At 41.6% G+C, this 14,685-nt stretch overlaps 1 protein-coding gene across 1 annotated transcript in view; it reads left to right on the top strand.

Moving 5' to 3' along the window:
- The window catches only part of LOC118211441 (hemicentin-1-like), a 202,790-nt gene extending 189,030 nt beyond the window's left edge, over nucleotides 1-13,760 (top strand). Inside the window, exons 59-74 of the mRNA XM_035388640.1 lie at nucleotides 1,787-1,822; nucleotides 2,275-2,568; nucleotides 5,284-5,562; nucleotides 5,780-6,055; nucleotides 7,475-7,744; nucleotides 8,025-8,300; nucleotides 9,373-9,654; nucleotides 9,868-10,143; nucleotides 10,368-10,664; nucleotides 11,082-11,357; nucleotides 11,511-11,612; nucleotides 12,001-12,051; nucleotides 12,206-12,265; nucleotides 12,833-12,886; nucleotides 13,141-13,185; nucleotides 13,306-13,760. Of these exons, the coding sequence (XP_035244531.1) occupies nucleotides 1,787-1,822; nucleotides 2,275-2,568; nucleotides 5,284-5,562; nucleotides 5,780-6,055; nucleotides 7,475-7,744; nucleotides 8,025-8,300; nucleotides 9,373-9,654; nucleotides 9,868-10,143; nucleotides 10,368-10,664; nucleotides 11,082-11,357; nucleotides 11,511-11,612; nucleotides 12,001-12,051; nucleotides 12,206-12,265; nucleotides 12,833-12,886; nucleotides 13,141-13,185; nucleotides 13,306-13,316 (2,885 nt within the window). The 3' untranslated portion in view covers nucleotides 13,317-13,760. The remainder of the gene's footprint in view (nucleotides 1-1,786; nucleotides 1,823-2,274; nucleotides 2,569-5,283; nucleotides 5,563-5,779; nucleotides 6,056-7,474; nucleotides 7,745-8,024; nucleotides 8,301-9,372; nucleotides 9,655-9,867; nucleotides 10,144-10,367; nucleotides 10,665-11,081; nucleotides 11,358-11,510; nucleotides 11,613-12,000; nucleotides 12,052-12,205; nucleotides 12,266-12,832; nucleotides 12,887-13,140; nucleotides 13,186-13,305) is intronic.
- Nucleotides 13,761-14,685: the final 925 nt, after the last annotated feature.

The following is a 14,685-nucleotide window of genomic DNA, read 5'->3' as shown; positions in this document are numbered from 1 at the left end:
AGACGCACCGGAGAGGTGACGTGAGTTCATTCATTGATTCAGCTGGTCTCGGTGAGCTAGGAAAGGGGCGAGAGACACGCATTCAGTTTGTGCTGTTAAAGCAGCTTTTGTCATTTTGTCAGTACCTGAGAACCAAACGGCTTGCCTCCTTCATTTAAACCCTGCACTACCATCTGCGAGGTGGGAGCTGGCACTCAAGCTACGAGGAGGGAGCTCCGAGCTGGGATCAGCTAGCTGCGAGGTGCGAGCTCTGAGCTAGGATCAGCTAGCTGCGAGGTGCGAGCTCTGAGCTAGGATCAGCTAGCTGCGAGGTGCAAGCTCTGAGCTAGGATCAGCTAGCTGCGAGGTGTGAGCTAGCTCGAAGCTCAGGGGTGCGAAGTGTGAGCTTGGATCAAGAAACTGGGAGTGGCTCGGGGAGCTGGGAGCTACGAGCTGTGCGCTCGCAGTTGAGGATTGAACTCTTACTGAAAAAGTAGTTAAACAGTAAATGGTAATGGTAACAGTGGATGATAGAGACGTCTTGTTCACTTTCATGTTTTAAGTAAAATACAAGTAACGTTAATCTACAAATTAAATTAAACTATACCCCCAAAGCAATGTAAAGCATTGAAAGAAACTAGATTACACCTGGGAGGGGAACTGTCAAGAAAGGCTGTTAACATTACAGGTATTTAGCCAACACTTATGCAGAGTGACTTACACAACTTCTTACTTTGCATCTAGTTTTATAGCTGGATACAACGCTGTGGTGTGGGGATGGCTGGTTTAAGCAGCCACACCTGCCCTGGGTCAAGCGAATTAGACCTGGCCAATTGGATAATTGGTTAAGAATTAGATAATTGGCCAGGCTAATTGGACCCAGGAACAAGAGTGGCTGCACCTGTGCATAGTGAGGTAATCACTGCGCACAGGTTAAATCTGCCATCCCCACCCACACAAGGGAAAGCTTCTCTGTCATGACAGTGTTTTAGATCGGCTCACTTGGCTGTAACATCTTGCCAAACCCTCGTAAATAAATGTGGACTGTTGGAACATCATCGCCTTGTGTCTCTGTGCTGGAGGGCCCCTAGGAAAGCCACTTCGGTGGCCTGTGGCAGGCATGTTTGCCACAAACGCGTCTATGCAGGTTCATGTCTGTGTATAGTTTTGGACTTTTTCTGTGCGTGGTTTATGAGACGTAGCTTTAACCACACTGATGTTTCCAGCCAATGCCTGACCACAGCTGTATTAATAGAATGAAACATATCCGCTAACAAAACCAGCCAGCGCTGCAGGGTTATACCTGTTAGAGAAAGAGCAGGGGAGAGAAAGCTCAACATGTATGAGTTCACCACAGCAATAGGTGAGTTTTTCATTCTGTCTTTCTTATCACTGAATTAAAACAAGAAGGATTCACACTCAAAATAACATTGTGAATGATGTGTTGTAGGTGTGAATGAATCACTGTGTGATGTATCATTGTGTACATGAGATCTGCATCCTTTTTTTAAACACAACCTGTTACGTGTCTATGAAGTGTGAGTGGAAGGTATGCTGTCTCCCAAGGTAAGGGTAAATGGGGTCCCTGTGAGTAGAAAGTGCTTTTCAAGATTTACAATCGCCCAAAAAGAGAGAAAGATTTGTTTATTTTTTGTGTTTCTTCTTTCTTTTTTTCTGTTTTTTTCCCCAAATTTTCTTGTTGAGATAATGTCTACACAACATTTCTGTGCCCTTCATATGTACTGGGTTTGCTTTATTGGTGAATAACTGGAATAGCTAATAAAATGTTATTTTTTTCCCCCGGTAGGCCTTGTTGTCCTGATTGTCTTTGTACAAGAGACAGGCAAGTATTTTCATTATTCATGCACATCTTATTTATTTTATTGTTCTGTACTTTATCCATAAAGAGTCATTCAGAAATTTGTAAGAAAAGACCTCTTGAAACAAAGAGGAAACTGCAGCTGATCATCATTACGATGTCAGCTACATTGAATTTAGTACACAAATTCACGATCTGCTGTATCTTCATGTGCCTCAAATATGAGCAAGTTCTCTTTCTTTTATTAAAATAATCTGCCATTCTAATTTGAAATGAACTTTCTTGCTCTACATGAGTTTATTCTCTGTTGCCCGATGCCTACAATTAGGGCTGCAAGTACATTTTATGAAATTGATAATCAATACATAAAACATTGGCTGTCTGTGAATATCTTTTCTTGGTGGTAATGCTGAATGCTTGTTTTAGGAAGCCATTTCACATCCTTTGTTCTCACTGGGATAATATTTCTTCTCTAGAGACCAGTGCTCGAGTTGTCCTGACTGCTGATCCGCAAACGTCAAATGTGATGTCAGGGGAGACTGTGCGTCTTACCTGTAAGGTTGAGGGTTCAGATCCATCCACCCAATGGGAATATTCCTGGAAGAAGCTAAGTGGAGCTAAAGAGACCACACTCTCCTCCTATACTCGAGAAGCGTTCTCTACTTACACCCTGAGACGTGTGATTGAGTCTGACAGTGCTCAGTATTGGTGTGATGCAAAGACTGAAAATCACGAGATAATCAACTCTCCACATACTCTGACAGTAACACGTAAGACAAGATGTTCACACTTTATGAACAGAATGTAGTGATTTGATTTGTAGCAGATATATCTTATTCTTCAAGAGGATATATAGAAATCCAATTTCTGTTTTTAAATGTGCAACTGAACTGATTAAACTCAAAGATGTGAAGGGGAAGTCACTCTGCACAGACACAGATTAACTATTTAATCTGTGTCTATGCAGAAAAGCTTGCATTTGAATATGATACTTTTTTTTTTTTTACAGTTTGTGTAAATCAATTGGCTGAAGAGCGTAAGCACTTCATGTAAAGCAGGTGTTTCTGTGACTCCATCTTCATCTTGCACTTTGTTTCCTGGTCTGTCCAGCACTCCCACTCGTGGTTCTGACTACATTACATTACATTACATTCATTTGGCAGACGCTTTTATCCAAAGCGACGTACAAAAAAGTGCATTTCATGGTCGTAGACAACTGCTAAACACGGGTTCAGTAAGGTACAATACTTATTTTGTACAGCTATTTCTAGCCGAGAACAGTGAACACTATTCTGGCCTAACATCTGCAAAGCCAACTAGGCAGAAGAATAAGCTACAGTATTAGGACAAATACAAATTACCAAGAGGTGTTGGGATGGGGCAACATGTAACAAGTGACAGGAAAAGGGTTTTTTTTTTAAATTTTTATAAAAGAGTGAAATATACAGCGTGGTGGTGGTTAGTCTAGGTATAGTCTGAAGAGATGAGTCTTCAGGCCAGATGGGTAGTGAGGGGGAGGTTCGGAGAGGGACGGGGAGTTCGTTCCACCACTAGGGAGCTAGGGTGGAGAAGCTCTGTGATCCCTTTGGGCGGTTGGGAGGGGTTACAAGGCGCCCTGCTGCCGCAGAGCGGAGTGGTCGAGCAGGCACATAGAATTGAGTCATGTCCTGCAAGTAGATGGGGGCTGTCCTGTTGGCAGCAGTGTAGGCAAGGGTCAGGGCTTTGAACCGGATCCTGGCGGCGACCGGTAGCCAGTGAAGTGATCGCAGCAGAGGAGTGACGTGGGAGAATTTGGGGAGGTTGTAGATGAGTCGGGCAGCGGCATTCTGAATCATCTGTAGTGGCTGTATGGCACAAGCTGGCAGGCTTGCAAGGAGAGAGTTGCAGTAATCAAGGCAAGAGGTCACCATAGCCTGGACGAGCAGCTGGGTGGAGTGCGTCGTCAGGTATGGTCGAATCCTTCTGATGTTGTACAGAAGGAATCTGCAGGACCATGATGTTGCCTTGATGTGCTCCTTGAGGTCCAGTTGGTCATCCAGGACCACCCCCAGGCTCTTAGCAGAGTGAGAGGCAGTCACTGTGGTGCCATCAACCGTGATTGAGAGCTCACAAAGTAAGGAGGTCTTGCACGGGAAGAAGAGCAGCTCAGTTTTGTTGAGGTTGAGCTTCAGATGGTGGCTGGCCATCCAGGTGGAAATGTCAGACAGGCAGGAAGAGATCTTATCATTGACCTGTGTAGCCGAGGGGGGGAAAGAAAAGAAGAGTTGTGTGTCATCTGCATAACAATGATAGGAGAAACCATGTGAATTAATGACTGAACCAAGAGATCTGGTGTATAAGGAGAACAGCAGAGGACCCAGTACAGATCCCTGCGGCACTCCCGTAACAAGTGGATGAGAAGCAGAGGCGGACCCCTTCCAGGTGACCTGGTAGGTCCTATCTGCAAGATAGGAAGCGAACCAAGACAGGGCAGTCCCGGCAATTTCCATCCCAGCCAAGGTGGAGAGGAGTATTTTATGGTTGACCGTGTCAAAAGCTGCAGACAGGTCAAGAAGGATCAGGACAGAGGAGAGGCGTGAGGCTCTTGCAGTGGCAAGTGCCTCCGTCACAGCTAGGAGCGCAGTCTCTGTTGAGTGCCCGGATCGGAAGCCAGACTGGTGAGGGTCTAGCAGGTTGTTCTGATGGAGAAAAGAGGTTAGTTGTTTAAGAACTGCTCGTTCAAGGGTTTTGGACAGAAAGGGTAGAAGCGATACGGGTCGATAATTCATTACATCGGAGGGGTCTGAGGTGGGTTTTTTGAGAAGTGGGGTAACACGAGCCATCTTAAAATCAGAGGGAACATGACCAGAGGAGAGAGAGGAATTAACAATAGAGGACAGATAGGGAAGGAGCTCGCAGGACTAAAGTGTAACCTCATTCTAATTGTGCACACTGTGGTTGCATGCACACACTGCCCTAGATTCAGTCTTCACTCAAACTTAATTTTGACGTACAGTTGAATGAGGGCTTTCATTTTTCCTTAATGAACACACTTTTACTCATTCAGAAGTGATCAAAGTTTACTTATCAGTTTTTGATTGTGAATAAAAGCCAGCATTTGCAGCACTGCATTTGTAAGTTAAGGGCAAAAATAAATTGATTTGTAGTCCATATCTTTCATAATCATCTGTAATATGCAGGTGTAGCTTTTCCAGTTACATCACTATTTTTGCATGCCTTATTACACTATTTCACTGTAAAACTGGCACAGAGACAGATGGAGCTTCATTATAACTAATTTTGTGTGTATCTTGACACTTAGTAGATGCTATTAACCAAGGCACTTTGCTAAATTAAAACTTTTCACTGGGAAATGAACATTTTATGTCAGCTTAGAAATTTTCACTGATTTATGAATACATTCCTGAACCCCTGCTGAAAAGAATTTCTGAGGAGGTAAAGTTCTTTGTGATAGTGCTGGGTTTAATTGTGTCTTGTACTGGCAGCTCCACCGCCTGCTGTGCTATCCCTGAACCCTGCATGGGGGAAGTTCTACCCCACTGAGAAAGTGACTCTCAAATGTGAGATTCAGACCCGTCAGACTGGGTGGAGTTATCTGTGGCACAAAGATCGAGCCCGTATCAACAGTGTGCTCTCCAAAGGAAATGAGTTAACATTCCCGGCTCTAGATCAGTCACACAGTGGAAAATACTCCTGCAAAGGGAAAATACCAGGAAGTGATGTTTACACTGAAAAGAGCAATGACGTGACACTTACTGTAGATGGTGAGTAATGTTGTTGTGCTGTGAGAGTTAGCTAGACATATATTAATGCTTATGTAAAAGTTCAATAATTAATATCCAGCATTTGCAAATGATTTTTTGTGTTACCTTTGTAATATTGTATAGAAAGTTGTCGACTGACAAGCATCAGCAATCCATGTAAAACAGGTATTCCTGTGACTCCATTTTCATCTTGCACTTTGTGTCCTGGTCTGTCCAGCACTCCCACCCGTGGTTCTGACTCTACAGACTAGATGGACAGACATCTTTAACACAGAGAGAGCGGCTTTGCACTGTGACATTCAGGACCGCTCTCCTGTGTGGATGCATAAATGGTACAGAGATGGAAAAGAACTTCCTGTGGGCACGGCTGAGGACACCTATAAGATCCTGTCTGCTGTTCAGTCAGACTCGGGGACATACACATGTAAAGGACAGCATAAGGAAAGAGTACGGGACACTGGCAGCAGCAATACGGTTGCACTCAAAGTTAATGGTAAGCTGTCATTTATTACATAAAAATACAAATTTAATAATTTAAATTCATTATTTACTACAACTAAAATGAAATAAATCATAGTGGCATTTTAACACAAACATGCCTCAGACATTTACAAAAACAAAAAGTTATAGTTTTAAAACTAAATAATTTCAGCACAGTAGAACCCAAAGAACATCATGTATTAGTAACTGAGAAGGAAGTTGGTTTGTCAGACTGTCACCATTTTGGTGCCTGCTCAAATTGATGCTCCTAAAGTGTAACCACATTCTATTTGTACACACTGCAGTTGAAGGCACACACTGCCCTAGATTCAGTCTTCACTCAAACTTAATTTTGACGTACAATTAAATGAGGGCTTTCGTTTTTTCACAATAAACACACAATTGCTCGTTCAGAAATTATCAAAGTTTACTTACAAATTTTTGATGTGAATAAAAGCCAGCATTTGCAGCACTGCATTTGTAAGTTAAGGGCAAAAATAAATTGATTTGTAGTCCATATTTTTCATAATCATCTGTAATATGCAGGTGTAGCTTTTCCAGTTACATCACTATTTTTGCATGCCTTATTACACTATTTCACTGTAAAACTGGCACAGAGACAGATGGAGCTTCATTATAACTAATTGTGTTTATATGAGGGCCGGCCGTGGCATAAACGGTCTATGCGGTTGTTTAGGGCCTCAACCGCTAGGGGGGGGCCACAGGACCACGAGGGGGGGCCACATGATCCAATGTTTATCTAAGATAAATAACGTTATTTTCGCTATTTCGTCATTCATCCACTATCGCGCAACTAGCGGTATAAATTGTAAACGGAATGGCAACCGAACATTTCATAACAATGTAAAGAATGGTTTTACCAAGCAAACCAAACCCTCCCCACCCCCTCTCCCGCTCGACAGAACCCCACACAGCCCCCACTCGACAGAATCCAAAACAACCGCCACCCCCCGCCACCCGGCGCTCGATAGAATCCAACACAATTGCCTATCCGCCCCCCCCCCCGCGCGCTCGACAGAATCCTACATAACCCCCCGACTGCGCCCCCCCACTCAACAGAATCCAAAACAACCCCCCCCCCCCCCACAATCGACAGAATCCAACACAACTGCCAGCCGCCCACCAAACCCCACCCCCCACCCGTCGGACAGATTTGCTTAGGGCCACCAAAATCCTTGCGCTGGCCCTGTTTTATATTTTGACAGTTAGTAGATGCTATTAACCAAGGCACTTTGCAAAATAAAAAATGTATGTAATCTTAGAAATTTTTACTGACTCATGAATACATGTAAAAGGATGATTCCTGAACCCTTGCTGAAAAGACTGTGAAATAATATTTTTTTAAAAGCATTTCTAAGGAGGTGCAATTCTTTGTCACAGTGCTGAGTTTGATTGTGTCCTGTACTGGCAGCTCTACCGTCTGCAATGCTAATCCTGAACCCTGTATGGAAGAGGTTCTACCCCACTGAGAAAGTGACTCTCAAATGTGAGATTCAGCCCCGTCAGACTGAGTGGAGTTATCTGTGGTACAAAGATGGAGCCCCTATCAATAGCAAAGGAAATATGTTCACAATCCCTGCTTTAGCTGAGTCACACAGTGGAAGATACTCCTGCAGAGGGAAAATACCAGGAAGAGATGTTTCCACTGAAATGAGCAAAGATGTGACTCTGACTGTAGATGGTGAGTAATGTTGTTGTGCTGTGAAAATTACTTGTACCTAAATTTATATTCATGTATAAGAGTAATAATTTTCAGTGCTTGGAAATGACTCCTTTGTTCACTCTGTAACACTGTGTAGAAAGGTGTTGACAAAATCAATCAAGAAAGCTTGCATTTGCCATTGATCTTTTTTTACCATTTGTGTAAAAAGGTATGGACTGAAGAGCGTGAGCGCTCCACGTAAAACAGGTATTTCTGTGACTCCATCTTCATCTTGCTCTTTGTTTCCTGGTCTGCCCAGCACTCCCACCCGTGGTTCTGACTGTACAGACTGTATGGACAAACATCTTTAACACAGAGAGAGCAGCTCTGCACTGTGACATTCAGGACCGCTCTCCTGTGTGGATGCATAAATGGTACAGAGATGGACGAGAACTTCCTGTGGGCACAGCTGAGGACACCTATGAGATCCTGTCTGCTGTTCAGTCAGACTCAGGGACATACACATGTAAAGGACAGCATAAGGAAAGAGTATGGTACACTGGCAGCAGCAATACGGTTGCACTCACAGTTAATGGTAAGCTGTCATGTATTACATAACAATACAAATTTAATGTATAAAATCCAGTGGAAACACATTCTCTGGCATTATGAATCATGCTTCACTATCTGGCAGTCTGCCATACGAATCTGGGTTTGGCAGAATGCATCGTGCCAACTGTAAAGTTTGGTGGAGGAGGAATAATGGTCTGGGGCTGTTTTCCATGGGTTGGACTAGGCCCCTTAGATCCATTGAAGGGAAATCTTAATGCTACACCATGCAATGACATTCTAGAGAATTGTGTGCTTCCAACTTTATGGCAACAGTTTGGGGAAGGACCTTTCCCGTTTCCGCAAGCCAATGCCCCTGTGCACAAAGTATGGTCTATAAAGAAATTGTTTGCCGAGTTTGGTTTGGAAGAACTTGACTGGCCTGCACAGAGCACTGACCTCTACCCCATCACACATTGTTAGGATGAATTGGAATGCCGACTGCGAACCAGGCCTTAATCGCAAAATCAGTGCCTGACCGCAGTAGTGCTTTTGTGACTGAATGGAAACAAATCCTTGCAGCCATGTTCCAAAATCTACTGGAAGGGGAGTGGAGACTGTTATAGCAGCAAATGGGGGTCTAACTACATGTTCATGTTCATGGTTTTGGAATGATATGTTCAAGTACATATGGGTATCCACATACTTTTCTAAATGTAGCGTATGAACTGATTATTAGCCTATGTATTTCTTAATAATTTGGAGCATCCACATGTAGTTCTTCGTTACTTCACTATATTTTGCTTCATGCCTTTTTATGCTCTTATGACTGTAAAAATGGCACCGAGACAGATGGAGCTTCATTATAATTCATTTTCTTTATATTTTGACACTTAGTAGATGCCAGTAACCAAGGCACTTTGCAAAATTATTATTTTACTCTGTAAAATGAAATTTTTTGTCGGCTTAGAAATTTTCCCCGATTCATGAATACATGTATCAGGAAGATTCCTGAACCCCTGCTGAAAAGACTGTGAAATGTATAAGAAAAAATACATTTCTGAAGAGGTGAAGTTCTTTGTCCCAGTGCTGGTTTTGATTGTGTCCTGTACTGGCAGCTCCACCGCCTGCTGTGCTATCCCTGAACCCTGCATGGAGGAAGTTCTACCCCACTGAGAAAGTGACTCTCAAATGTGAGATTCAGTCCCGTCAGACTGGGTGGAGTTATCTGTGGTACAGAGATGGAGCCTCTTTCAACAGTGAGGACTCCAGTAGTGGAAATAAGTTCACAATCCCTGCTCTAGATCAGTCACACAGTGGAAAATACTCCTGCAGAGGGAAAATACCAGGAAGAGATGTTTACACTGAAAATAGCAATGATGTGACACTGACTGTAGATGGTGAGTAATTTTGTTGTGCTGTGAAAATAACTTTGACTTAAATTTATGTTCATGTATAAGAGTAATAATTTTCAGCATTTGCAAATGACTCATTTTTTTTTTTAACTGTTATATTGTGTATTGTTATATAAGGTATTTACAAGAGCAATTGATGAAAAGAGGTATTCCTGTGACTCCATCTTCATCTTGCACTTTGTTTCCTGGTCTGTCCAGCACTCCCACCCGTGGTTCTGACTCTACAGACTGGATGGACAAACATCTTTAACAGAGAGAGAGCGGCTCTGCACTGTCACATTCAGGACCGCTCTGCTGTGTGGATGCATAAATGGTACCGAGATGGACAAGAACTTCCTGTGGGCACAGCTGAGGACGCCTATGAGATCCTGTCTGCTGTTCAGTCAGATGCAGGAACATACACATGTCAAGGACAGCATAAGGAAAGAGTACTGTACACAGGCATCAGCAGTACAGTTGCACTCAAAGTTAATGGTAAGATGTAATTTATTACATAATGATACAAATGTAATAATTAAAATGTAGTACTGTATTTCCATTTACCTTTATTGGTTAATGTTGTGATGTTGTGGCTTGTTCTTTGTGCAGGCCTGTTTATTATGTTGTGTTTTAATGTAGCATCTGAAATGTATGTTTACTCTGGTTTCCTGGTGTTTTAACCCGCGTGTGAAATTGTGAATTGTGAAACTGTTTTGTAGGGGAGGCCCCAAAACCCCTGCTGACTCTGGACCCCCCCAGTGGAGAGATCTTCACAGGAGATACAGCGACCCTAAGATGTAGGGCTGGCACAGATCCTGCTGGCTGGGAGTATCTGTGGTACAAAGAAACACAGGGAGCAGCACTGACCAGCACTGACTCCAGCAGCACTGACGGGGCCAGTTACACCATCCACTCTGCTGCAGTTTCACATGGTGGAGAGTACTGGTGCCGAGCAGGGAGAGGGATACCCGCTTTCTACACACCGTACAGTGACTCTCTCCAGCTCAACATAACTGGTAACATAAGAAATACATTTTACTGTTTTATTTCTCAGTCTAGTATATGATAAAGCAAATAATTCCGAAATGTTCTATACGGTATATGACCAAAAGTATCTGGACACTCTTTGGTCTGGGGATGTTTTTCATTGTTTGGGCTAGGCCCCTTAGTTCTAGTGAAGGCTAATTTTAATTCTACAGAATACAATCACATTCTAGACTATTCTGTGCTTCCCCTACACTTTTGGGGAAGGCCCTTGCCTGTTTAAACATGACAGTGCCACCGGGGAAACAGCGACATCGAAGTGCAAACATACATGCACCAAATAAGTGATATTTTAAATCATGTTTTGGGCATGGCGTTTTGATGTATTATAATTTATAGTTGAGCATGATGCTCTAATCAACCATTTCCTAATAATTGTGGCGTTTCAGCTCGTCCTCAGGCTGTGCTGACTCTGGAGACTGCGTGGACAGAGATCTTCAGGTCAGCCAGTCTGACTCTGAGGTGTCAGGTTGAGGGGAGCTCTGCTGAGTGGAACTACACGTGGTACAGAGACGGACGGCATCTTCCACTGGACCCCAGCGGGGACAGACTCACACTCACCGCTGGAAATGACTCTTACAGTAGTGAATATAAATGCAGAGGAAACAGAACAGGCCAACCCTCTTACACAGAGATCAGCGAAGGATTCAGAGAAAACAACATTGGTGAGTTCCACTCCTTTTGTCAGGCTATTAATGAAATGCGCCTCACCCAAGACCACTTCCTCCATCACCCTTCAAGTGCTCGTAGTGAGCGGTGGTGAAAGAAAGTCATGCTATCTTGTTGCTGTCTTTGTTTTGTGTTCCCTTGTCTGTCAGTCCTAAAGCGGAAAGTTCTGGTTTCTGTGGCCAGCTCAGTCTTGCTCGGACTCATCCTCACAGCCCTGGGCTGTGTTTGCCTGAGAAAGAAAAGGAAGTTGGGTGAGTGTGAATTGTGCTACCAGCTTGTTGCCTTTCTGTTACATTACTGGCATTTACCAGACGCTTTTATCCACAGCAATGTACACAACTTCTGCATTTTCACTTAGTATCAATTCATGCGGCTGGATATATACTGAAGAAATCCAGGTTAAGTACATTGCTCAAGAATACTCTGTGCTCAATATAAAACCAATGACTTGGTTTTATATTGAGCACAAGAAATGTAGGAGTTGGTAAAGCATGTGTTGTATGGGCTCCAGACAGCATAATCTGAAGCACTGAGCATATTGTTTAAAGATGTATAGAAACAAAAATACAGAAAACTAACATTGTTTAAATGAACTGACAGCCTCTATCCCATGTGTGTGTATTCCACTGTGTTAAACAGCTTACAACACGACACCACAGGATGACATGTTTTTCTCAAAGCCACCCACAGGTGAGACATGTTGTTTCCAGTTCCCCTTGTTAATATTTCTGACCTCTCGGTGAGTAATTTTGTGCTGTGAATATATATGTCTACCCATCTAATCTAGGGAGAACCTACTTATTGATCACTGTACTTTCTCTCTGTCATGCAATATGTATTTCAGAAAACCTGAAGTTGGATAGTGGACATTTCAGTGATGTTGAGGAATCCACTGAAACAAAAGGTATTTCATAATTTATGCTGTAATGTTAGACCATTTTTTATATCCAAATGTTCTCCATTTTGTTTCATTTTTATATAATGAAACAACTTCATGTTCAAACAGCTGATATTAAATGTGTCACATCACACTGCCAGTTGCAACGTAATGCTATCTCACTGGTGATGGAATGTGTAACACACACTTCGCATAGTTTCATTTCTGAGCTAATCTGTGTTAATATTCAGAGAGTCCAGGATATTATGGTCTTTTCATATTGCACTTTTATTTCAGGTTCTGATTCCACAAATCCTTGTTAGCAAAGATATTGTTTCCTGTCTTGGCAGAAAATCCAACCACTAGAAAACATTTTTTAGTGACAAGACATTATCCCTCATTCACCTTTGAGTACACAATTCTAAAATAAATTTGGATTTTATGTGTTTCTTGATAAATTAATAATTGTATGCAAAACGTTAGCTCTGAATTCAACTAATGTTCACAGTATACCAGTGAATTGAACATATGTACTGTAGTTTAGCATCTTTTTCTCACATGTATGTTGTTTAACACACTGTTCTGTATTTATAGCTGCCAGCAGCATTGAAATTTATTCTACTCTGGGCATGAAAAAGAGGGTTGAAGGTACTGCTCATTACCAGATTTGTTATTTGTTCTCATTTTACTTTCAAATATGCAAAATAACAATGTATGTAAAAAAAAATCAGTCATTATTATTGTCTGTATAATCATGAGCATATGACTTCAGATTGCTTGAATAAATTATTACATTTTGATATCTGCCAGTCTAATGAGTTTGCTTCCATTATGACTGACACTTATCATGTCAAAATGTATATTCCTTAATACTTTTTCATATTCCAACTTTTCTTTCATAGTACTCCCACCAAAACAGGATCTGGATGAGCTCACATCATTCAAAGGTACTGCGATGAACTGTTAACTCTGCTTGGCTGTATTTGGATGATTTGCTTTGGCCATATTTATGTTTGTGACATTGCTTCTCTTAATCTGTAGTTGTGACTGTTTCTCATTTGTTTTAGCTGACCAGTGAAGAGAAAAAACATCTGACTTAGGACCAGTGTTAGGACGTGGTTGTGATCGCAAAGGAAGAAGTGAGGATTTTATTTCATGTAGGAAAACATCATCCATCCCATGGTTTCTGAGATGACTGTAGGTGTATCCACTGATCCCTGAGTATACGTTTTTCCTTTAGGTTAGATACTTGTGTTTGATTTTATTTTTTATTAATTAGTATGGTTGCTTCTGAAACCCACTACTGGTTCTCTTGCATACTTATTATAATTCTTCTTGTTTTCCTTCTGTCAGAATTTCTACATGCTACTTCGACTACAGATTTTAAGCTCGACATGCCATTCTAACTTCAGAATATTCAGCTTGGTTCATTGCAGTGTGCATGTTCAAAGCTTTTTAAAATTGCAAGTAGTTTTGGAAATGTACTGTACTATGTACTGCATGTTCAAACCCCAGCCACATTTTCTATGACGCTTATTTGATATAAGTGACACCATATCTGAAGAGTGGCGGGTCCAAGGTTTTCAAAACACCCCCATATCATTGAGACAACATGTCCAGGGGAGGCAGCAGAGCATGTTATCTGTTATAGTATCAGAAAGCGATTGGAACTTAATTGAATGAAATTCGCCTACGTACTGCATGTTCAAACCCCAGCCACATTTTCTATGACGCTTATTTGATATAAGTGATACCATATCTGAAGAGTGGAGGGTCCAAGGTATTCAAAACACCCCCGTATCATTGAGACAACATGTCCAGGGGAAGCAGCAGCACATTATATATGTCATGCTATCAGAAAGAATTGGGATTTAATTGAATGAAATCCGCCCTATGTACTGCATGCTTATACCCCAGCCATGATATTCTGTGTGTGATGTTGTCACCTCTACAAACAAGTGTTAATACTGTCCTATTCTCCTTGCCATTCTAGTGAAATATCCAGCCACATTTATATATATATATATATTTTTTTAGTTGCATAGTTGATGTTACAAGGTAGCACAGAATGTTGAAGTAACGCATTTTAAATTACTCTAATTCTTCCCTTACCATTCAGTTAAACTCGTATACTTATGTAATGTTGTATTGGATATTGCAATAATAATTAAAAGTAATGGGTGTATTTTATCTATTATTCTCCATTTAAAATTTTGGATTGTCATTGTTAAAAATGTAGGGGAAAAAATAGAAAAAAGGAAGACTTGCTTGTTTGAAGATTTGTTTGTAATTAATATTAGTGTTGTGATTAGTTTTACACTGTCTGTGTTTAAAATCGAAGTTGTTTTAATATTGTACAAATAGAAAACGAATAGCTCATATTTTAGGACAACCGCCGTCCGGTTTTTCCTTAATTAATTTCATTTTGCTGAACGTAACAGTGGTTT

The sequence above is a fragment of the Anguilla anguilla genome, chromosome 13 (assembly GCF_013347855.1).
Source record: "Anguilla anguilla isolate fAngAng1 chromosome 13, fAngAng1.pri, whole genome shotgun sequence".
Lineage (NCBI taxonomy): Eukaryota > Metazoa > Chordata > Actinopteri > Anguilliformes > Anguillidae > Anguilla > Anguilla anguilla.
This window is presented reverse-complemented; position numbering and strand designations above follow the sequence as displayed.